General features: G+C 67.3%; 4 protein-coding genes across 7 annotated transcripts; 2 read left to right on the plus strand and 2 right to left on the minus strand.

Annotated features, from left to right (window-relative positions):
- The first annotated feature begins 416 nt into the window (after window positions 1-416).
- Window positions 417-7,933, plus strand: SLC43A3 (solute carrier family 43 member 3). Of its 4 annotated transcripts, none has more exons than XM_058027244.1 (13): window positions 417-756; window positions 3,944-4,186; window positions 4,532-4,661; window positions 4,780-4,826; window positions 4,909-4,985; window positions 5,097-5,189; window positions 5,375-5,514; window positions 5,669-5,775; window positions 6,192-6,350; window positions 6,425-6,538; window positions 6,755-6,941; window positions 7,205-7,328; window positions 7,701-7,933. In XM_058027244.1, the coding sequence occupies exons 2-13, from the start codon at window positions 4,000-4,002 to the stop codon at window positions 7,854-7,856; spliced, it is 1,521 nt and encodes a 506-aa protein (XP_057883227.1). In that variant the 5' UTR covers window positions 417-756; window positions 3,944-3,999; the 3' UTR covers window positions 7,857-7,933. The 4 variants fall into 4 exon arrangements, with proteins under 4 accessions (XP_057883227.1, XP_057883225.1, XP_057883228.1 ...); XM_058027242.1 differs by lacking the exon at window positions 417-756 and adding an exon at window positions 967-1,100; XM_058027245.1 differs by lacking the exon at window positions 417-756 and adding an exon at window positions 967-1,100 and having other exon boundaries at window positions 7,218-7,328; window positions 7,701-7,791.
- Window positions 7,934-8,007: 74 nt separating this feature from the next.
- LOC131085281 (proteoglycan 3-like) lies at window positions 8,008-9,854 on the minus strand. Its single transcript, XM_058027254.1, has 5 exons — window positions 9,197-9,854; window positions 8,934-9,037; window positions 8,674-8,808; window positions 8,341-8,452; window positions 8,008-8,122 (listed from the first exon to the last, which is right to left on the minus strand). Exons 1-5 carry the CDS (start codon window positions 9,255-9,257, stop codon window positions 8,064-8,066), a joined length of 471 nt encoding a protein of 156 aa, XP_057883237.1. The 5' UTR covers window positions 9,258-9,854; the 3' UTR covers window positions 8,008-8,063.
- A 1,612-nt stretch (window positions 9,855-11,466) lies between these two features.
- LOC131085284 (bone marrow proteoglycan-like) lies at window positions 11,467-12,854 on the plus strand. Its single transcript, XM_058027256.1, has 5 exons — window positions 11,467-11,663; window positions 11,749-11,927; window positions 12,007-12,141; window positions 12,441-12,552; window positions 12,701-12,854. The coding sequence occupies exons 1-5, from the start codon at window positions 11,603-11,605 to the stop codon at window positions 12,757-12,759; spliced, it is 546 nt and encodes a 181-aa protein (XP_057883239.1). The 5' UTR covers window positions 11,467-11,602; the 3' UTR covers window positions 12,760-12,854.
- Window positions 12,855-13,208: 354 nt separating this feature from the next.
- TNKS1BP1 (tankyrase 1 binding protein 1) lies at window positions 13,209-21,471 on the minus strand. Its single transcript, XM_058027230.1, is given in 13 exon segments — window positions 13,209-13,329; window positions 13,506-13,571; window positions 13,693-13,859; window positions 14,011-14,147; window positions 14,231-14,360; window positions 14,569-14,884; window positions 15,007-16,865; window positions 17,225-18,460; window positions 19,239-19,311; window positions 19,982-20,424; window positions 20,426-20,607; window positions 20,733-20,867; window positions 21,347-21,471. Coding segments are annotated over 11 exon segments (4,698 nt in total). The 5' UTR covers window positions 20,827-20,867; window positions 21,347-21,471; the 3' UTR covers window positions 13,209-13,329; window positions 13,506-13,510.
- Window positions 21,472-21,819: the final 348 nt, after the last annotated feature.

Genomic DNA, 21,819 nt, shown 5'->3' on the forward strand with positions numbered 1-21,819 from the left:
TGGCACCGGCGCGTGTTTGCGGCGCCGTCTCCGGCGAGCGAAATGCCACAAGCTGGTGCGGCGGCAGCCGTGGGAGGGGGCGTGGGCGGCGCGGGGCTGAGTCAGGGGCCGCCATCCGCTCCCCCCGCCCGTGCCCCCGGCCCGGTGCCGAGCCCCCGGCCGGACAGCGCCGGTCTGGAACCGGGGACGGGGAGCCCGTCCGGGGGGGCTGCTCTGGGTGCTGGAGCTGGGACAGGGTGGGTAGGGAGGGGATGGACGGACGGACCGACGGACGGTGGAGGATGGATGGATGGATGGATGGATGGATGGATGGATGGATGGATGGATGGATGGATGGATGGATGGATGGATGGAAGGAGGGGACAGATGGAAGGAGGGGACAGATGGGTGGACAGAGAGGTGGAGGATGGATTGATGGACAGGTGGACATAAGGAGAGGAGGACAGATGGACAGACATGCACGGAGAACATCTGGAGTTTGGGTGGACGAATGGAGAGATGGGTGAAGGATGGGGAGGACAGACAGATGGACAGGTGGAGGGAAGGGCAGGTAACGGGCAGGTGGATGGTTGTGGGACAGATGGGTGGGATGGATGGAGTTGTGATTGGAGGGGGACAGATGGACAGGTGACAGACCGATGATGGACAGATGGATGGGTGACAGACAGATGGATGGGTGATGGACAGATGGACGGGTGATGAACAGACAGAAGGGCAGCTGGCAGAGCAGATGAGAGGCTGCAGCAGTGGGGACAGGTGGGGACAGACCGGGTGGCTGCAAGCACTGGTGGATGGACAGAGGGACAGAGGAGAGGATGTGGAGGAGAGGGTGACAGGAGGGACAGCAGTGTCCTGGGCGGGGCGAAGGCAGGGGGTGGGGGACCAGGGACAGCCAGGGGACACAGCAGAGCGCGGCGGGGCGGCATGGGCATGGCTCTGGGATGGCACAGCGGGAGGGGCCCAGGATGGCCCAAGGGTGGCCCTGGGGTGTCCGGGAATGGCCCGAGGGGTGACCCAAGCATCACTGAGAACCGGCCCGAGAGTGAGCAGCAGGGCGAGCCAAGGGCGGCGCCGCCGGGAGCGCACCTTGGGGGCGGCAGGTGAGCTGCCACACCTGCACACGCCGAGGGGCGCGCGGGCGGCGCCGGGGACGGGCTCCGTGCCGGGCCGGCCCCTCCTGGGCGGACCCGCGGGTGCCGGGGCCGCTGCACCGAGGCCGCCTCCCGCGCCCCCCCAACCGCGGGCCCGGGGGCGGGGCCCGGCCAGGCCCGGCAGCTCCGCTCTGCTCCGCCCGCGGTGAGGGGCCGCGGCACCGGGGGCACCGGGAGCGCTGGGAGCACCGGGAGCACCGGGAGCGCCGGGCGGGGAGAGCCCGGTCCCCTCCCCGCCGGGCCGGGCGGGAGGCGGGTGAGCGGCGCGGGGATGCGGCGGGAGGAGCCGGAGGGGCCCGGATGGACACGGAGAGGCGGCGGGAGGGGGTTGTGACCGGGACGGGAGGATGCGGAAGGACCGAGGGCCTTGGCCCCGTGGCCTGCGGGACTGGGCTCGGCGCGGGCGCGGTGCGGGTGCCCGGGGAGTCCGGGGTGCCCGGAGTGTCCGGGGTGTCCGGGGCGGTGTCGGGGTACGCGTGGCGGAGCCGCCTCGGCCCCGGGGCCGTTGGGAGGCTCGGGGGGCCGGCACGGCCGAGCCGCACGGCTGCCCACCCCCGGGACACGCGTGTGTCCCCCCGCCACACGAGTGCGGGCCGATCCCCGCGGCCGGGGCTGCTCCGCTCCGGGGGCCGCGGGCAGTGCCCGCCCCGGGACACCGCGTCCCGCCGGGGCAGCGGGGCGGGGAGGGGCGCCCAGCCCTTGGGCAGCCCCCAGGGGTCCTGTGACACCCCCTGCCCCTTCACGGCCCGGGGGAGCTTGGGGGACACGGCAGGGACAAAGGGGACAGAGCCACTGATGCTGACCCGAGCTGGAGCCTCCTGCTCCCTCGTGGAGGGCTCACCAGTGCAGGGGGGCTCTCACCAGTATGGGAGGGCTCTCACCAGTATGGGGGGGTCACTGCTGAGGGACACACCCGTGTGGGTGGCAGGGACAGCGTGTCCAGGACACCCCAGCCAGGCCCAGTGGCTGGCACCCATAGTGAGTGGCTCGGGGTGCCCCCCACATGTCAGGGAGCCCCAGTGCCCCCCAGCTGCTGTCACAGCCCCTGCCTGTGCTATTTTTAACCACCTGAGTGGCTAAGCACAGCGCAGGTCCCCCCGGCCCCCCCCCCACCCCCGGCTCTGTGCAGGTTAATCTTTAGCTGCTGGTCACTGTAATGAGGCTCATTACCCTCATTACCGCGGGACAGCCACAGGCCCTGGGCAGTGACACGGGGACAGGGGCAGCAGAGCCAGGCTCTGTGTGGCTGAGGGAGCTGGGGCTGACGTGGCCTCGGTGCCTTTGGCACCCGGCTGTGGGTCACAGGGGAGTCCCAGCTGCTTTGTGGGGTGACCTGTGGTCAGCCCCAGCACGGTGACAGCCCCAGTGCAGTGCAGTGCTTGGGGCAGCAGCGTCCCCAGGAGACCTGTCGCGGTCCCCAGCAGTGTGAGGGGATCCCTGGGGACATGACAGGATACCCCAGGGGGTGGCAGGGTTCCAGAGGTGTGACAGTGTCCCCGAGGGCTGTGCCAGGGTCCCCAAGGGAGGGTCTCAGGGGCTGTGCTGGCGCCCTGGGGGTGTGTCACTGTCCCCTGCAGCGTGCCTGCGTCCCTGTGCCAGCATCTCCAGGGATTGTCCCAGATTCCCAAGCACTGTGCCAGGCCCTAGGGGGGAGGGTGTGTTGGTGTCCCTGAGGGGGTGCCAATGTCCCCAGGGGCTGTGCCAGCATCACTAGGAAGAGTGCCAGTTTCCCAAGGGCCGTGCCAGGTCCCCAGCAGGGTGCTGGTGTCCCTGGGGTGAGCTGTGTTGTTGTGGCGTCCCCAGTGCTCACACCAGGGTGCCCAGCAGTGTGCCAGTGTCCCTGTGGCTGTGCCAGGACCTGGGCCAGGCTGGCTCGGGGCCAGAGGGACAGCACAGGGGGCTCCTGGCACAGCGAGGGGACCGAGCTCCCATCGGGGGGCCCGAGGTGCTATCAGGGGGCCCGAGGCACTATCGGGGACCGGCAGCCTGGGGGACCCGAGTGTGCTCCCAAGAGATTATGGGGGAGTCACTGGGGTGGGGAGGTGTGACCCAGCCATGCTGCCGGGGGTCAGGCTGCAGGGCAGCGGTGAAGGTGACAGTGACAGCAGCAGGGCCTGGCCTCATGCAGGTGGGTGAGGGGTGCAGGACAGGAGTCAGCAGGCACGGTGCAGGTGTGCACACCTGCAAACCTGTGTGAGTGCCTGTGAACAGCTGTGTATGTGCTTACAAATGTGTGTGTGTGCCCATAAATCTGTGCGTGCCTGCAAACCTGTGTGAGCGCCTGTGAACAGCTGTGTGTGTGCTTACAAATGTGTGTGTGTGCCCATAAATCTGTGTGTGCCCCTGCAAACTGTGTGCCTGTGAACAGCTGTGTGTGCCCATAAATCTGTGTGTGCCCCTGCAAACTGTGTGCCTGTGAACAGCTGTGTGTGTGTGCCCATAAATCTGTGTGTGCCCCTGCAAACTGTGTGAGTGCCTGTGAACAGCTGTGTGTGCCCATAAATCTGTGTGTGCCCCTGCAAACCTGTGTGTGTGCCCATAAATCTGTGTGTCTGTCAATGGCCGTGTGCCACATGTCACCAGCTGTCCCCACATGTGCAAGCCCTGGCTGCTGCAGGCCCTGCCCTGCACCCCGGCACATGGGGGGACACCGGTGCCAGCCGCTGTGGCCAGGGACAAGGGGCAGAGCCGGGGTGACAGTGCCCTTTGCCCATGTGCCCCTGTGCACCCCGGTGTCCCCGTGCCCCGGTGGGTGCCAGCACGGTGTGACACCTGCCCTTTGTGACCCCCAGGCTCGGTGAAGACGCCCCAGGCTGGTGCCAGGCCCGTGGGTGCCTGGGCAGGTGCCATGGCAGGGGGAGCAGGGCTGGCCAAGCGCCTGGGGACGCTCCTGTCGGGGCTGCTGGAGTGCGGCGCCTTCTGCGGCATCATCTTCGGCTGGGCCTCCCTCGTCTTCGTCCTCAAGGACCTGGGCTACTTCGAGGGGCTGTGCCAGCCCTCCGCCACCCCCGGCCCCAACCTCACCCTGGGGTCTGGTATGGACCCCCCCCCCGTGTCCCCATGGTCCCCTGACTCGTGACCCTGCTGTCCCAATGCCCCGAGCTGTCCCATGTCCCCACTGTTCCTGTGTCTTTGCTGTCTGCGATGTCCTGATGCCCTGCAGTGCTCTGTGTCCCCGGTGTCCCTAAGCCCATGTGCCTGCTGTCCCCCAGTCCATGTCTCCACTACCATCACGTCCGTGGTGTCCCCACATGCCCGGTGTCCCCTGCATCTCCGCTGACCCGTGTCCCCGGGTGCCTGCGTCCCCACACTCGTGGTATTCCCGGTGTCCCCATGCCCCTGTCTCCGTGTCCCCATGCCCCACTTGTGGCCGTTCCCAGACTGCAGTGGGCAGGATGAGCAGTTCTCCCTGGTCTTCACCATCGGCTCCTTCATGAACAACTTCATGACCTTCCCCATGGGCGTCGTCTTCGACCGCTTCGGCACCACGGCCGCACGCCTCATCGCCATGTGAGTGATGGGGGACACGGGGGACACGGCTGGGGCTGCCGGGAATGGGGGTCATTGGAGTGGGGGAGGGGAATCTCCTGTGATTCCTGTCCCCACATGTCACCGCTGTCCCCTTTAGCTCCCTCTACACTGGCGGGACCCTGCTCGTCGCCTTCTCCACGCCAGGTGAGACCCTGTGGCCAGGGGGTCCCAGCCCTGGGGGGACCTCTTTGGTAACCCCTGTCCCCACTGACCCCTGTGTCCCCAGAGCTGGCGGTGCTGCTCTTCCCGGCCATGTCCATGCTGTCGGTGGGTGGCATCCTCCTCATCCTCACCAACATGCAGGTGGGTTCCCCCTGCACCCTGACACCCATATGGTGGCAGGACACCTGTCCAACACCCACCCTGTGTGGCACATGAGGGCTCTGATGGCACACAGGGGTCTCTCGGTGCCAGGTGGGGAACCTGTTCGGGAACTACCGCTCCATCATCATCACCCTCTACAACGGGGCCTTCGACTCCTCCTCCGCTATCTTCCTCATCGTCAAGGTGGGTGTGAGGGATGTGGCAGTGGTGGCAGGAGAGGGCAGAGCTGGGAACAGCTGGGTCACATCCACGGACACATTGGGGACACAGTCTGGGACACACTGAGTCACATATGGGGACACACCTAAGGCTTGAGCAGGTGGCCGCTGGCAGCCTGTCCCTGTCCCTGACTCCGTCCTTGTCCCCAGCTGCTGTACGAGCAGGGGCTGTCCCTGCGGGCCATGTTCCTGTTCCTGGCAGCCTGCAGTGCCTGGCACCTCCTGCGCACCCTCTTCCTGATGCCGCGCAGCCGCATCCCCTACCCGCTGCCCCCCGACTACGACTACGGGTATGGGGGTGCCTGTGCCCCGCCTCTGGGGGCTCTGGGGAGAAGGGGATGGTCCCACCCGGGGCTGGGTGCCACCCTGCGGGCAGCGGGTCCTGTCCCCTGGGCAGGTCCAGCCCCGGCAGGTGGACACGAGGTGACACAGGCGCTGCCGCAGGCTGCAGTGCCGGGGCCGTTCCCGCTCCTACCGAGCCCACAAGGACAAGCAAACGCCGGGAGAGGCCGGACCCGAGGAGACACCCCTGGAACCCCCCATAGCTCGAGGTGCCGGCGTGGGGATCTGCTCGCTGGGGTGGGGCTTATATTTGGGGAGGGGCTTGAGTGGGTGGGCGTGAGCACAGCTGGATGTGGGCTGCCTACGTAATTAAGGAGTGTCACCTGGGGGTGTGGCTGTTCATGGCCGGGTTGGAGGGAACAATGCATATGCAAATAGATGGGTGTGGCCTTCTGATGGGTGGGCGTGGCTGTTGATGGGTGCGGCTGGAGGACAGCAAGGATATGCAAATGAGGGAGTGATGGGTGTGGCAGTGTGTGGGCGTGGTCAAAGGGTGGCCACGGTGACACATCTGAATGGGCAGGGTCATACCCTGGCTGTGAGGCCCCAGTGGGTGGCAGGGACAAGGTGTGGGTGTGACCTGGGGGGGTGTGTCTGTACGTGCCCCACCCTGACACCTGCACAGGTGGGGACACCCCTGGGACGCCGTTCTGGGCCTGCGCCTGCTCGTGGCTGTTCGCCTGTCACGTGGCCTGGCTCTCGGTGATGCAGCTGCGCCATTACCTGTTCATCGGCACCCTCAACCCGCAGCTGGAGCACCTGGCGCACGGGGACCACGCCCTGGGTACGGCATGGTGGCGGGGGGACACGGCAGGGACCCCCGGGCTGGCCCTGCCGCCTGACGCTGTCCCCCCACAGTGAGCACATACACCAATGCCTTCGCCTTCACCCAGCTCTGCGGGGTGCTCTGCGCCCCCTGGAACGGCCTCATCCTCGACCGGCACAAGCGGGGAAAGGGCGCCCGCGCCGAGGGTAACTGAGCCCCCAGCCCATGCCCGCGGGTGATTGACCCCCACGGCCCTTCACCCCACGCAGAAGCCCTGCCTGACCCACACTAGGGGGGTGACATCCCTGCCAGTCCTGTCCTGTGCTCTCTGTCCCCTGTGTCCTCATTGCTGCCACCACCACGTGCCCGAGCCCGCGGTCCCTGGGGGCGGTGTCCCCATGGCGTGACCCCCCTGCCCACAGGGACGCTGGCCGCGCTGGCAGACCTGCGCTCGGCGGTGCTGTCGCTGGCGGTGACGGTGGCGCTGTGCCTGCTGTTCTCCGTGCTGGCCGCCGTGCCTGTCCTGCCCGCCCAGTTCGGCACCTTCGTGCTGCAGGTCATCAGCCGCTCCTTCCTGTACGGCGGCAACGCCGCCTTCCTGGCCATCGCGTGAGTGACTGGGGACAGCCTCGGGGGGCGCAGGGCTCAGCGGGACAGGGCATGGTGGCACTGTCGTTGTGGGTGTGGCAGGGGACAGCCAGGGCGGCACGGTCAGCATGCGGTGGGAGGGGATGGCGGTGGCACTGGAAGGTGGCAGGGGATGGCAGTGGCGCTGGAGGGTGGCAGGTGACACAGTGGAGGTGTCAGGGCTCAGGAGGGTGCCAGGGTAGGGGTGCCAGGAGGTTCCCATTGGTGACATGGGTGCCTGGCAGGTTTCCCCCGCAGCATTTCGGGAAGCTCTACGGGTTGGCCATGGCACTGTCGGCGCTGGTGGCCCTGCTGCAGTACCCCTGTGTCGCCCTGGTGCAGGGGCCGCTCCAGGGGGACCCCTTCTATGTGAGTGTGCCCCCAGAGTGAGGGCTGGGGGGCTGCTCCACGGGGAAATGGGGTCCTGCTCTGGGAGGGAAGGGGGCTTGCCACATGGGGAAATGGGGGTCTCAGCCCTTGGGACAATGGGGATCCTGGTCCTGCCCATATGAAAATGGGGTCCTGCCACATGGGGAAATGGGGATGCTGCCCCGGGAGGGATGGAGTCCTTCCCCCAGGAATGGTGGGGTCTTATGCCCCAGAAATGGGGTTCCTGCACCAGAGAGGGATGGGTGTCCTGCTCCTGGGGAAATGGAGGTGCTGCCACAAGGGTCCTGGCCTAACACAGGGGATGGGGGACGGTCCCCCAGACCCCTGCCCTGACACTCTTCCCCTCTGCAGATGAACTTGGGGCTCATCACCGTGGTGCTGGTGGCTTTTGTCAGCCCCGTGGTGGTGGCCCGCGAGTGCCAGCGGCGAGCCAAGGAGCTGGGCATGGCTGGCACCCCCCTGGCAGCCCCCCCCAGCACTGAGATCCACGCCGAGACCCCGCACTGAGCCCCACGCCCAAACACCATTTTTGTACCGGCCTGGGGGCGCTATGCCAGCGGGGTGGGGATAATAAACATCTCTGCCCCCTCTGCTCACTGTGCTGCCCCTCGAGCCCCCAGCCCCGTCCCCAGGCCCCTGGTGCACACAGACACGGCTCAGGGCTTCTCTGCTTTACTGGGAAAGGAACTGGGCTGCCATGGCAGCGCCGGGGGCTCAGTACTGGCAGATGAAAGGACGCAGCTCGAAGCAGAAGTGGCTTCGCCAGAGCCCATCTGGGGACAAGGACAGTGTCAGGGCCATGGCTGGTTCCCAGGGCCCCTCAGTACCCTGCAACCACTTCCAGTGCCCCCTCTACCCCCCCCCTGCCTCCTCCAGTGCCCTGTGCTCCCCTCCCCACAGTGCCCTCCCAATGTCCCTCCAATGCCCCAGCAGCCTGTGCTCCCCTCCCCAGCACCCCCCAAGCCTGGACACGGTGGCTGGGTGAGCTTACCTCGGACGCTGAGGGTGGTGCAGGTGGTGACAATGTGGAAGGGGTGGGTGGGCGCCCAGTTTGCGTAGTTCCAGGGGCTGGAGTCCTCCCAGTAGGACTCCCACTGCCCTGCCTGCTGTGCCAACACCTCAGTCCCCAGGGAGAGCCCCCACCACCCCTCCCCAGCCTCTCAACCCTAAAAACCAGCAACCAGCAGCCAGCAGCCAGCCCCTCACACCTCAAAACCCAGCCTCGAGCCCCAGGCTCGTCCCACACAAAGCAGCCCCAGCCCCTCACCCCCCAAAGCAGCTCCCAGCAGCCCTTGGCAGCCCTTTGTCCCCAGAGTGCCCTCACCCTGCAGCTGGTGACAGCTCCAATCCAGGGTGCGATGATGATGCGGTAGGTTTGTGCCAGTTTCTGCAGCTCCTGGTTGCGGGCAGCGCTGTGCACAGAGGCCAGCCGGCCCCGGTACACGTCCTGGCAGTAGCGCTGTGGGACGGGCACGGGCTGGCACCAGGCACTCACCTGTGCCCACGGGCACCTCCCAGCCGTGCTGCCGTGGCACGGGCATGGCCTGGCATCCCGGAGCACCCCCTGTGCCCACGTCCCCTCACCTGGGCGCCCGAGTAGGTGCGCAGCTTCGTCACCACGGTGTAGTACAGCTGGGTGGTGTCACCAGCGGGGACCCCCTGGGGCTGCCGGGGGGCTGCGGGCACAGCTGGGGGAGGGTCGGTACTGGGGGGGGGGGGTCCCTCTGCCACCCACCGCCAGCCCCAGGCATGTGGCACCGGCGGTGTGGGCATGGCACTGGGGTGGCAGGGACTGAGGGTGTCCCCAGGTGTCCCTGGGAACAGGCAGGGGTGTGGGGGACACTCACCATGGTGGCTGGCAGGGACAGTGCCCAGCAGGGCAAGAGCGAGCAGCAGGCACGGCCACATGGCAGTGGGACACGCAGGGACACGGGGGACAGCACCAGCACCCTCTGGAGATGCCACAGCCCTGTCACCCTATCACCCTGCACCACAGTCCAGAGCCCCTCTGCCACCCTTGGTAACAATCTGTTCTCTCTGTGGCCCTTCTGCCATCCCCCCTGTCCCCACTGTCCTACTGCCACCCTCAATTCCACCTTGTGTCCCTCACCCCATCCTGCCCCTCTGTGCCCCATCATCCCCTGTGCCACTTCCATGTACTCCTGGAATCCCAGAGACCCCCGTGTCCCCCAACACCCTTGTCCCAGCCTCAGGGATGCCCACCCCTGGTCCCCTCCCCAGCAGCCAGGGGCTGAGCCCACTCCCATGTCCTCCTCCATGTCCCAGTCCCTATCCCTGCTCCTCACCTGGGGTCTGGGGGGCCCTGCCCGTTGTCCCCTTTATAGGGGGCACAAAGCCACATGTCATCACCACAGCCTTGCGCCACCCAGCCTGGCCCTGGGGACACCATGGGGACATTGGGGTGGCACTGGGGGGAAGGGAGTCTTTGGCCCCCAGGGAGGGGGGGCTGCAGGTTGGGGGGTGCCAAGGCAGAGGGTGGGTGCAGGGGTGGTGGCTGCTCCAGTTTGAGGGGTGCAAGGCGGGTGTTTGGGGTGCAGCACGGGCTGGGCTGGGGGTGCTGGGGGTGCAGAGGGGATGTTGGGGTGCTGATAGCATCTCCCGCCGGCCACGCTTGCCCAAGGGCCATTTCCTTTCCAACGGCCGCGGCCCCCTGGTCCGGCCTGGCCGTTTGCCCACAGACCCCACTGAGCCCCCCTAAATCTCCCATCGCCATGACCAGCCCCCCGGCCTGCAGCTGAGCATCCACAGCCCCCCCGAGGACTCTGCACCCCAATCCTTATCTCCATGGCCTGTGCACCCCTGCACCCCAACGCCTCCAGCCCCTGCACCCCAATCTCCCTGAGCCCCTGCACTGTCAACCTGCACCCCAAACTCTCACAGCCCCCTCCCCACACATTGTGCACCTCTGCACCCCAACCCCTCCAGCCACTGTACCCCAACCTTTACTACCAACCTGCACCCCAAACACCCACAGCCCCCTCCCCACACACTGTGCACCTCTGCACCCCAACCCCTCCAGCCACTGTACCCCAACCTCCCTGAGCCCCTTTACTACCAACCTGCACCCCAAACACCCACAGCCCCCTCCCCACACCCTGCACCCCAAACGCCCACAGCCCCCTCCCCACACCCTGCACCCCAAACGCCCACAGCCCCCTCCCCACACCCTGCACCCCAAACCCCATAGCCCCCTCCCCACACCCTGCACCCCAAACGCCCACAGCCCCCTCCCCACACCCTGCACCCCAAACGCCCACAGCCCCCTCCCCACACCCTGCACCCCAAACCCCATAGCCCCCTCCCCACACCCTGCACCCCAAACGCCCACAGCCCCCTCCCCACACCCTGCACCCCAAACGCCCACAGCCCCCTCCCCACACCCTGCACCCCAAACCCCATAGCCCCCTCCCCACACCCTGCACCCCAAACGCCCACAGCCCCCTCCCCACACCCTGCACCCCAAACGCCCACAGCCCCCTCCCCACACCCTGCACCCCAAACCCCACAGCCCCTCCCCTGGACCAAGCCCACCCCAGGCTGTGGCACTGGCTGGGCAGGGCGCTGACAGAGCCCTCCTGGGGTGTCCCCCACCATGTCCCCAACAGTTGGTGATTGGGGATGTCACAAGGCTGTGGTTGGGGGCACGTGTCCCTGTCACCAATATAAGGGTGGCAGTGGGCACAGCCCCACAAGACCCAGGTGAGGAGCGGAGAGAGGAACACGGGGGTGGGCTCAGCCCTCAGCTGCCAGGGCTGGGGGGTTCCTCAGTCTGTCACTGGGGTGCCCAGGGTGGAGGGGGCATGGTGGGGGACAGAATGGCACAGGATAGCCAGGGGAGGGAGTGACCCAAGGGTGGGAAGTGAGGAACTGGGCAGATGGTGGACACAGGAGGGCTGGGGTCTCTGGGGGTGGCACTGGGGGTGGCAGAGGGGACGGGGCATGGGGTGGCACTGGGGATGGGGGAGGGACAGTGGGGATATGGGGGGTTTCCGAGGGGACATGGGGAGGACAGGGTGATGCTGGGGGTGGCACTGGGGGTAGCAGAGGGGATGGGGCATGGAGTGGCACTGGGGATGGCAGAGGGACAGTGGGGATATGAAGGGTTTCTGAGGGGACATGGGGAGGACAGGGTGACGCTGGGGGTGGCATGGGGATGTTCCCAGGGTGGCTGAGAGTGATGGCACTCTGGGATCTCCCAAGGGTGCTAGTGGTGTCCCCAGTGTCCCTGTGCCATGCGGCCCTGCCTGCTGATTGCTCTGGCCCTGCTGGGCACAGTTCCTGTCAGCCACTCCGGTGAGTGTCCCCCACACCCCCACCTGCTCCCGGGGACATCCTGGGGACACCCCTGATCCCAGGGTGACCCAGCCAGTGTCCCCAGCTCTTGCCAGCCCTGCGGTGGAGGATGAGGAGGACGTGACGGAGCTGGAGATGCCTGAGGAGTTCAGCGGGTGCCGGGGGGGCAGTGACAAGCAGGCACCCGGTGTCCCCAGCATGCCGGGCACCGCCACCTGCCGCTACGTCATCATCCCCCGCTGCCGGAGCTTCCGCCATGCCCAGGTGGGATGGGGTGGGGTGGGGTGGGAGGGGGCTCAGCCTGGGGGCATCGGTGCCCACCCTGACAGCCATGTCCCTGCAGCGCATCTGTGCCCGGCGCTACTGCGGGCGCCTGGCCTCGATCCACGATTCCCGCACCAACACCTTCCTGCTGCTCCTGGCGCGCCGGCACACCAATGCCGGCCTGGTCTGGATCGGTGCCGTCAGCCAGCCCGCAGTAAGGACCCCGCCTCGCGCCCCCCACCCTGCCCTTGGGGCACCCTGTCTCCTCCCAGTGTCCCCAGTGCCCACCCCGGGTGTCCCAGCCCCGTGCCACGACTCCCAGTGCACAACCTGGGTTCCCCGATCCCATTCCCAGTGCTCTCCGTGCCCACAGGGAGAGCCACAACTCCACCTCAGTGCCCACCTGGCTGCAACAGCCTTGTCCCAGTGTCCCTATGGCCCACCCTGCATGTCCCATTCCCATCCCACTGTCCCCCAGTGCTGGCGGTCCCCACACCCTTTCTCCCCTGGCAGGTGCCATACCCGAACTGCCACTGGACTGACCGGAGCCCCTGGAACTACAGCCGGTGGGTGCGGGGGCACCCCCTGCCCGGCCGCCGCTTCTGCACCGCCCTCTGCACCAACAGTCAGTGGGGGCTCCGGGGGGCCAGGGGGGCTCGGGATGGGGAGGTGACACTGGGGGGCTGGTGTAAGGTATCTGGGGCTGCAGGGGTCCCTGGGGGTGGGGGTGTGGTGGGCAGGCCATGGGCTGATCCCCCCTCTTCTCTCCCCAGATGGGCTCTGGAGGAGCGTGCGCTGCAAGAGGCAGCTGCCCTTCATCTGCGAGATATGAGGGGCTCAGTCCCCCCGCGTCCTCCCCTACTGCTGTTCCCCTACAGGGGGCTGCACCCCCTCCCTCAGAGTACAATAAAGTCTTGCTGTCAGCACACACTTGGTGTTTGGGCAGGGCCAGGCTGGGTGCACCCAGGGGGAGCACAGAGGGGTTTTGGAGGTGTCCCTTCTTTCCTGCACAGCTCCTGTGTGGGCAATGGCAGTGGCAGGGTCCCTTCTTCAAGGATCTCCGTGATCCTTGCCCACGGCCCAGGAGAAGAGTCAGGACTCTGAACTGACCAGTGAGGTTTTATTGTCTGTGGCAGTGGCACCACGAGCTGGACCCGTTGCCCTGTGTCCGGGGCCATACACGAGCAGGGTGGAGGGGCAGGGGGGGCTTGTACCCACCCCCAGGCCCTGGGGGACCAAGGGGTGGGGTACAATGGGGGGTTGGGGAGGAGGTGCTGGGAAGATAGGGACCCTGCAAGCTCGTACAAAGTGCATAGGTGTGTGTCTGTGTGTGTGTGTGTGTGTCCCCAAGGGAGGGGACAGCCCTGGTCCAGGGACAGCGGGCTTCAGCGTCGGAGTGAGCCTGGAAGTGACACAGGGGGAAGGAGTGAGGACCCTGCAGGGCCCCCCCAGGGATGACCCAGCCCGGGAGGACCCAGCCAGAGCACAGAGGAGGGAAGGGGCTACCCCCAGCAGTGCAGTCATGGGGAAGCCTGAGCTGGGGGCTGTCCCCAGCACTGCATGAAATCCCACACTCACCCTGCTCAAGGCTTCTTCCTTTTCAGCTTCAGGGCCTGCAGCCAGTGGGGGGGAGAGGCCTCGGATCTGGTGTATTGGCAGAGTTTCAGCATGAGCCCCCCAAAACCAGTCCTGGGAGCCAGACTGACCCCTCAGCCTCCCCTTTCCCCTTCTGCCTCCATGAGGAGGATCCTGGCCCCACACTCACCCTGAGGATTTCTCTGGCTTGGGGGGCAGGGCTGGGGGTTTCCCACTCACACCAGGGATCTTGCAGGACTTGGAGCGCTGCACATGGGGGTCTTTAGGAGGGGTCCCCTTGCTGTCCCCTGATGATGCCCCCTCCTCGGCTGAGCGGTTGCGACCCCTCAGCTTGGCCTGGGGGCAGAGAGAGAGGTCAGGGAGAAACACAGTGCTCTGTCCCCCAAATCCCGCCACTGCCTTCTCCCTGTCTTTAGCCAGGCCCCAGCCCCACCCTGCCTTAGTCTCCCTGTGTTCCACCCTGCAGCCACGAGTCCAAGGGACTCACCTTGATGGCAGAGGCACTGAGGCCAGGAAAAAGCGGCACCTTAACCCCCCTGCCCGAGGATGAGCCGCGTATCCGCCGGCTCCGGGGCTCCTCCGCTGCCTCCTCGTCGGAGGACACTGCTGGGGCTGGCCGGGGCTCTGTGGGGACACAGGGACAGTGTCACCACGACACTGTGCCAGGACAGACACCCTGCTCCCACCCCCATCCCCACTGGGCTCACCTGTGGAGTCCTGGAAGATCCAGCTCTCCCCCTCGCTGGTGGTGGGGCGCAGGGATGGTGCCCGGTGCTGGCGCTTGCGGCCCAGGCTGGCCTTGCAGCGGAACACGCTGCTGTCCAGGAGCTCCGTGTCCTGCTGAGCCCAGGGGACAGGTCACAGCTGGCACAGGGAGCCCAGAGACCCCCCACCCCAGCCAGCACACCCACAGCCCCCACAGCAGGCTGGGGGCCCTCAATCCATGGCTGTCCCTGGAGGGAGCAGGGTCTGAGAGCCCCATCCACAGACATATGCTGTGTCCCAGGCCATACAGAGTGACTGGAATGACCCCACTTCCACTCACCTCCAGAAGAGGAAATTCCTGCCCCTGCTCCATGGACCCCTCGGGCTGGGGGGTAGTCAGTGAGAGCCGCTGCTCCCCCCAGCTCAAGGAGCTCTCTCCATCTGGGTGGTCCGAGGGCTGTTCCTCACTTCCTGTGTCCATTGGGATCCCACTGACAGCCTCTGGCAGCAGAGGGGGGACCGTGGGGCTCTGTGAGGCAGTGGCTGGTTCAGAGGGATGCCTCTCCTCCTCAGAGTGGCTGGGTGACTCACTCCAGGGGGGCTCCACAGCCAAGCAATCAGCTGGAACGTCACCCATCAAAGGGCTGGTGGCCAACCTGCTTGGGGAACAAAATCTCAGAGTTGCTCTAGCCCCGGGTAACATAAGCCCTGCCCCAAACCCCTCAGTCTGACACAGGGGAAGCTGCTCCCTCTCTGCCACCGCCGGTGCCCTCCTTACCCGTGCTCTGCGCCGGTGTCCCCTCCCACGCTCCGCTCCCCCGCACCAAGGTCCCGGCTGCGGGCGGCACAGCGGGCGCTGAAGGCACTCGCCCACTCCTGGCGCCTGGCCTCAGCATCCTGTGGCTCCACACTCCAGCTGTCCAGGTCCTGGCTCCAGCGGGCATTGCCCATGTCCAGAGAGAGATCCCTGTGCAAGCCTGCCCGGGGCTGTGGCAGGACCCCGGACATGGAGCCATCCGAGGCTCCGGCACTGCAGGGATCTGGCACCCGCTCTGTGCCAATGACACCAAACTGGCTCTGGCACTCAGCTGCTCCAAGCTCCCCAGCCCAGTCCCTGCTGCCAGAGCTGCGACGCTCCTGCTGGTGGGCACTGCTCCAGGTGGGCTCCTGGGCTGGGGGCTCGGGGTGGTGGGAGCTGGGCATGTCCTGCTCACCAACCCTGCCCAGCCCACTCTGTCCGATGCTGCCCTCACTGGGCCAGCTCAGCCGGGCTGGGACCCGCTCCCGCTCTTCCTCCCTGGGGGTCACAGAGCTGTGCTGCCCATCCTGGGCTGCTCCACTGGGGCTCAACTCTCTGTCCTGCGCCTCCATATCCCTGGTGCTGGATGTGTCATCCCAGACACTTCTGCTGGGGCTGAACTCCCCACTCTGGGTCTCCGTGTCTCCAGTGCTGTGCCTGCCATCCCTGGCTGCTCTGCTGGATGTGAATTCACTGTCCTGGGTCTCCATGTCCTTGCTGCTGGATCTGTCACCCCAGGCTGCTCCGCTGGGACTGAACTCATGGGTTTCCAAAGCCCTGGTACTGCATTCACTGGCTTCAGCCAGCCTACTGGGGCTGAACTCCCGGTCCTGGCTCTCCATCTCCTTGGTGCTGGATCTGTCATCCCAGGCTGGCCTACTGGGGCTGAACTCCTGGTCCTGGCTCTCCATCTCCTTGGTGCTGGATCTGTCATCCCAGGCTGGTCTGCAGGGGCTGAACTCCCTGTCCTGGCTCTCCATGTCCCTGCTGCTGGATCTGTCACCCCAGGCTGGTCTGCTGGGGCTGAACTCCTGGTCCTGGCTTTTTGTTTCCCTGTATTCACCAGTCCAGGCTGGTCTCCTGGGGCTGAACTCCCTGTCCTGGCTTTCCATGTCCCTGATTTCACCAGTCCAGGCCGGCCGGCTGGGGCTGAACTCCCTGTCCTGGCTCTCCATGTCCCTGGGGTTATACCTCCTATCCCAGGCTGGCCGGCTGGGGCTGAGCTCCTTATCTGGGCTGTCCCCAGTGCTGGATCTGCCAGCCCAGCCCAGTGTTAAATTCTCCTCCTTGCTCCCAGCATCCTGGCTGCTGTATTTACTGGCCCAGTCTGGGGTGAGCTCCCTGTCCTTCATCTCCGTGTCCCTGTCGCTGTACCTGTCTGCCCAGGTGGGCTGCCCGGAGCGTGGCTCCTTGTCCAGCTGCTGGACGTGTCCTGTGCCAAGGCCACTGCCCCAGTTGGCCTGTCTGGAGCCAAGCTCCTCCGTGCTGCCATAGCCCTGGCCCCACTCAGCTGTGCTGGCACTGAAGTCTGGATCCTGTGGGCAGCTCTTTGCAGTGCCAAGGGACCGGGACCAGTCGCTGCAGCCCAGTTTCGTGTCCCCCATCAGCTCCGCTGCTCTGTAGTCACTGCTCCAGCTCTCACAGGCAGTGCTGTCCTTGTTGCTGTGGTTGCTGTCCCAGCTGGATTTGGTCCCAAATTCCTGGTCCTGCTTGGTCTCAACAGGCCAGTCTCTCTCCCTGGATGCACCTGGGTGGATCCAGTCAAAGGTGCTGTCCTGGCGAGGGTGGCCAATGCCGAACTCACTGCACAGGTCCTTCCGTGACCAGCCCAGCAGGTTCTGGTGGAATAAAGGGGAGAGGAGTTAGAGGGGGAAAAGAGGTTAGAAAGGAGAGGAGTTTGAAGGGAGTGCAGCTCTGGCTCCCACAGCAGCGGAGCTGGGGAGGAGGGGAACACCTCAGGGACACAGTGGATGTCATCCCAGGGAAGGGGCAGACCCCACCCCCTGCCCCTGAGGAACACCTCAGGGACACAGCACTGCGGGGCTCATCCCAGGGAGGGGGCAGACCCCACCCCCTGCCCCTCAGCACACAGTCCTGCTCAGCCTCCACCGACCCCCACCCATCCTGTTTCATCCCACTGCTCCAGGGAGGGCAGGGAGGAGAAGCCCAGCCCACACCAACCCCACAGAGCCCTCACCTCTGGAGAGCTGTGGACCCCAGGTGACTCCAACAGCTCTGTCAGCCAGCCCGGGTCAGTGTGGGGGTCAGGCTCCTGCGAGGGTTTTTCAGCCTGGCCTGGGCCCCCAGGACCCTGCAGGCTCTTAGGGCCATCACCTGCCCAGGCTGAGTCAGCTGGAGGAGCTGGATCTGGTGGGGCTGGATCCAGGGGGGCAGCTATGGTAAGGCTGGGCTGGGTGGGGGACTCGGGCTCAGCTGGCTGCTGGCCAGGCTCTGTCACATGAAGTGGGGAGTGGGACATGGGAGCATCCTGCTCTGCCTCCCTTTCCTCCTCCTCTGCTGAGTGCTCAGCCTCTTGCTGTGCCACGGGACCCCCTGGGCATGGAGCCCCTTCTGCCTGCTGGCTGCCAGGTCCTTCAGCCCTGCTGTCCCTTGGAGGGCTGGGGGCTGCAGCCTCCCCATCTGACTCCCCCTCTTCGGAGAGCCCTGAGTCGGGTGTCTCCCGGATGGGGGAGCGGGGAGGGAAGGCTGGCAAGCGTGCCCCCCGTGATGGGAACGTCCACTCAAAGGACTGGGAAAGGCTCCAGCCCGACTCGCTGCCCAGGGAGGGCTCTGACTGGAGGTCTCCAGCCCGGGGCAGGGCACTCAGTGAGCCCCCCAGCTCCCCCAGGCCCTGCCCCGTGGGTGGGGGCCGCAGCACTCCCTCTGAGGAGCGCCGGAGCCCCACATCCCGGGGAGGGGGGTTGAAATCAGGACCCTCATGGAGCCGTGGGGACACTGTGGAGTCATCAGGTCCCTCTGGGGAGCCTGGGGGACGAGAGGCTTTGGCAAGGGGTGGGCTGGGGGGGCCCAGGTACTCAGCAGCAGCCTCGGGAGAGCCGGGGGGGCAGGTGACTCGTGGGGGCAGTTCAGGAGTGCCAGGGGGGCTGGCAGTGCCAGGGGATCCCTCCCCTGGAGTGTGTGGGGAGCCAGGGGAACGAGAGACGCTGAGCTGGGGATCGGTGGCCGAGGGAGCGCCCGGGGCCTGGATGGAGGTGACAGGGACCTCGACTGGAGACCGAGTGGGGGATTCAGGGGAGCCAGGGGGCAGTGTGGGGGAGTCAGGGGCCAGGAGCTCAGGGGGGGCATCAGGGGAGCCAGGGGCTGGGGCAGAGGGCTCAGCAGGCTGGAAAGGAGCTCCTGGGGCTGGAGCTGGGCAGTTGGGGGGCCTTGGGGAGCCTGGAGGTCCGAGGGCACCCAGCTGTAGAGTGGAAAGCTGTGGAAAAAAGCCAGCAGGGGGTCATGTCACTCAAGAGGCACGTCCAACCATCATCCATCCAAAAGCCAGCCCCCCAAACCTCTGGAGGGTCCCTGCCTGCAGCCCTGCTCTCCTCCCTGCACCCGGGGCAGGAAGTGCCCATGCTGCGTGCCAGAACCAGGCTGCTCCCGTGTGACTCAGCCAGGGCGGCGCCCGGCGCCCCAGCCCTGCTCCCTGCCCGGCCCCCTGCAGCCCCCAGAGCGCCTGGACAGACGGAGACAAGAAATGAAGCAGGAAGAAGTCAGAACCCCCAGCACAGCCCCCTGCCCTGCCTGTGGCTGGCACCCCCCTGCCCAGCAGTGTGGGGTTTGCCCCCTTGCTGGGGTGACCTGGTGCCGCTGCCCAGGCTGCCACCCACAGTGTCACCACGGCCCGGTGTCCCGGTCACCGCCCTGAGTGAGCGCGGCACGGGGAAAGGGGCTGGCGAGGTGCCCGTGGGGCCTGCCCTGCCACATACCTGCCGGGTCACCGAACCCCAGCTGGTGACTCACGGCTGCTCCCTGCCCACGCCTGGCACTGCTGCTGGCACACGCCACCCCCACAGCCCCGGGCCCCACAGCGGGCTTTCGGCACAGGGGGCCCTGGCCCCCATCAGGAAGGGACAGCCAGCACCCCAAGGAGAAAGGAGAGACACGCACCCCGCAGAGAGGGAGCCCCGGAGGAGACAGGAGAGCCCCGAAGGAGAGAGCCCAGGAGCGGAGCCGCCATGGCGCCGGAGGGCGAGGCCAGCACTCACGTCAGGAGGGGATGGCGGCCTCCGGCGTCCACAGGGGTCCCCGGCACAGCTCGGCCCGGCTGGGGGGGAGCTGCTGTGGAGAGAGAAGGGGAAGGGGGGTAAATCCCACTGTGTGTTTCAGTGCTATTCGCCCACCACCCTTCACGGATGCAGGGTACAAGGGGTCAGGCCTCGCCACAGCTGCACAGTCTCCAGCTTGGGCTGCGAGGGGAAGGAGGCAAAGCGGCCCCAGCTCCCCTTCCGGAAAAGTTTTCGGTCCTTTGGGAGCGAGTTTCTCACACTGTGGCTCACAGCAGCCCCCGCCCAGCTCTCCCTGAGGTGCCCGGCTCTCGGGATCGTGGCCAAGCCCTGGCCCTAGCCCAGGACATCCTGCAGCTGGGAGTCCTGCCGATCTGACTGCTCCCTGTGCCCTGCCATGGCCCAGCAGGGAAAAAATAGCAAGGCTGGAAAATCAGGAGCATTTCCTGGGGGACCGACCCCCTGTCTGTAACTCCCAGCCCAGGGGCTGGCTCAGAGCCCGCCCACAGGCTGCTCCTGGCCCGGGACAGCCCATTCTGTGGTTGGCACCAGCCACCCCGGCCTTCCCACGGAGGCAGCTCGAGGCACTGCGGCTCGGGAGGAACCCGGGCCCCGTGCCGGCGACCAGACCTCAGCTCCGTTACATTGCCAAGCCTGGGATGGCTCGGAGCGATATCCCCTGTTCCCACTGCCACTCCTCCCGGCGTCGGTCCCTGTGCCCTCACCTCATCTCAGCCACAGGGTGTCCATCATCCCCCATTCCCAGCTCGCCTGCCGTAGGTCGGGGCATCTGCGGGGCTTCACCGGCAGGGTCTCCGTCTGCCTCCCCGCTGGGACGCTTCCGGAACGCAACAAAGGTCTTGGAGCCGAAGCGGGAGGAGGGGTCGGTGCAGAAGGGCGACAGCCAGGCCCGGTCCGGGCTGCCCGGGCCCTCCCTGCTGTCCATCTTGGCCAGGATCTCCTCCACGGTGGTGCCCGGGAACCGCTCCGGCCTGGTGGCCACCGGCACCGGCGTCACCTTGAAGGGCGCCGGGCCCTTGCGCGAGGGGGTTGGCGGGGCCGGCGGCACCTCCTCCTCGGTGCCCGTGACCGAGGGCGACGAGGGCCCCTTCCCGTTGGGGGTCTCGGGTGATCTGACAGTGAAGGAGGGGCGCCGGAGGGGCCCCCCCCGCGCCGGCCCCGCTGTAGGGCTGGGGCCCGGCCAGGCGGTTCATCTTCTCGGCCGAGGGCAGCTCGGGCCGGGGGTGCCGCGGGCCCGGCGTGTGGGGCGGCACCGGGGGCTTGGCGGGCACGGCCGGCTTGGGCAGCACGCGGGGCTTGGGCCGCACCGGGGGCTTGGGGCGTGCGCTGCCTGCAGAGAGCAAGGGAGGGGGACGGGGTCAGCGGAGTGCTGCGGCCGCCCAAACCAGGAACAGCCCTCGGGGGGCCGCCCCAGCAGCCTCCTCGCCCCGGTGTCCCCCAGCCCGGGGTACTGACCTTTATCGGGGCTGCCGGCCAGCCCGGCCCCCGCGGTGCCGGCAGGGGAGGCGCAGGGCACGGCGGGGGGCAGGGGCTGCGGCTGGGAGGCCATGGTGACGCAGGGAAGTGAGGGGCTCAGCACGGGGTCAGCCCCTGGTGAGAGAGGGAGAACGGTTTTGGGGAGCGCTCCGAGCCTGGGGTAACCCAACCACCCTGTGAGGCCCCGTGCCAAGCCCTGTCCAGCTGTGCCAAACGGTGATCACACCGCGGTGCCACCCTTAGTACATTGGCCCCGGCTCACCTGAGCCAGCCGGGCCCCAGCAGCAGAGCCAGACACGGTCCCAACCCCCCCGTAACCACAGGGACCCCACACGACACCCCCTAACGCCGCGGGGCCGCTCCTGTACCTGTGTGACCCTGCGCTAACCTGTCCCAGCACACACGTGTCACTCTCACCGACCTTCGCCAAACCCCCAGCGCCGAGCTGGCCCCCACTTTGCCCCGATCCCCATCTGAGCTCCCTGCCCAGGTCACTCCCGGCCCCCCCGAGCCCCCGGCAGCCCAGGAGGCACCGCCCGGTCCCCCGAGACCCTCGGCCAGCCCCTCTCAGGGGCCGCGGGCGCCCCACTCACCTTCCCCACCGCAGCCTCATGGTCGGGGGCGGGCCGGGGACACACGTGGGGGGCGCAGAGCGGGCGGGGAGGAGGGGTTACTGTCCCCGCGGGTCTCACGCTGCCGCCGCCGCCTCTCCCGTGACTCACCGGGGCTGCGGGGACAGGAAAAACCCGCTCGGTGCCTCCTCCCGGCCCTGCCTTCTCTCCCCTGCCCTCCCCCCCGCCGCCCTCCTCTCCCCGCCTCGCTCCCTCCTGCCCCGCCGGGGTCCACCCTCCCCACGACCCCCCCTCCTCTCGCCTTCCACGGGGGAACCGCCGCCACAGCCCACATCTGGCGACCATCCGGCCCGTTTCCCAGCCCGGGATGGCGGCGAGGCCCCGGGATGCGGGTCCAGCCCCCCGGGGTCCTCCGCCAGCGCGGCCTAGCCTCGTTGCCACGGCAACGAAGCCTCCGATCGAGTGGCTGAGTAGGCCGCGACCGCGGCCTAGCG

Source organism: Melospiza georgiana, chromosome 6, assembly GCF_028018845.1.
Source record: "Melospiza georgiana isolate bMelGeo1 chromosome 6, bMelGeo1.pri, whole genome shotgun sequence".
In the NCBI taxonomy this organism is placed as follows: domain Eukaryota; kingdom Metazoa; phylum Chordata; class Aves; order Passeriformes; family Passerellidae; genus Melospiza; species Melospiza georgiana.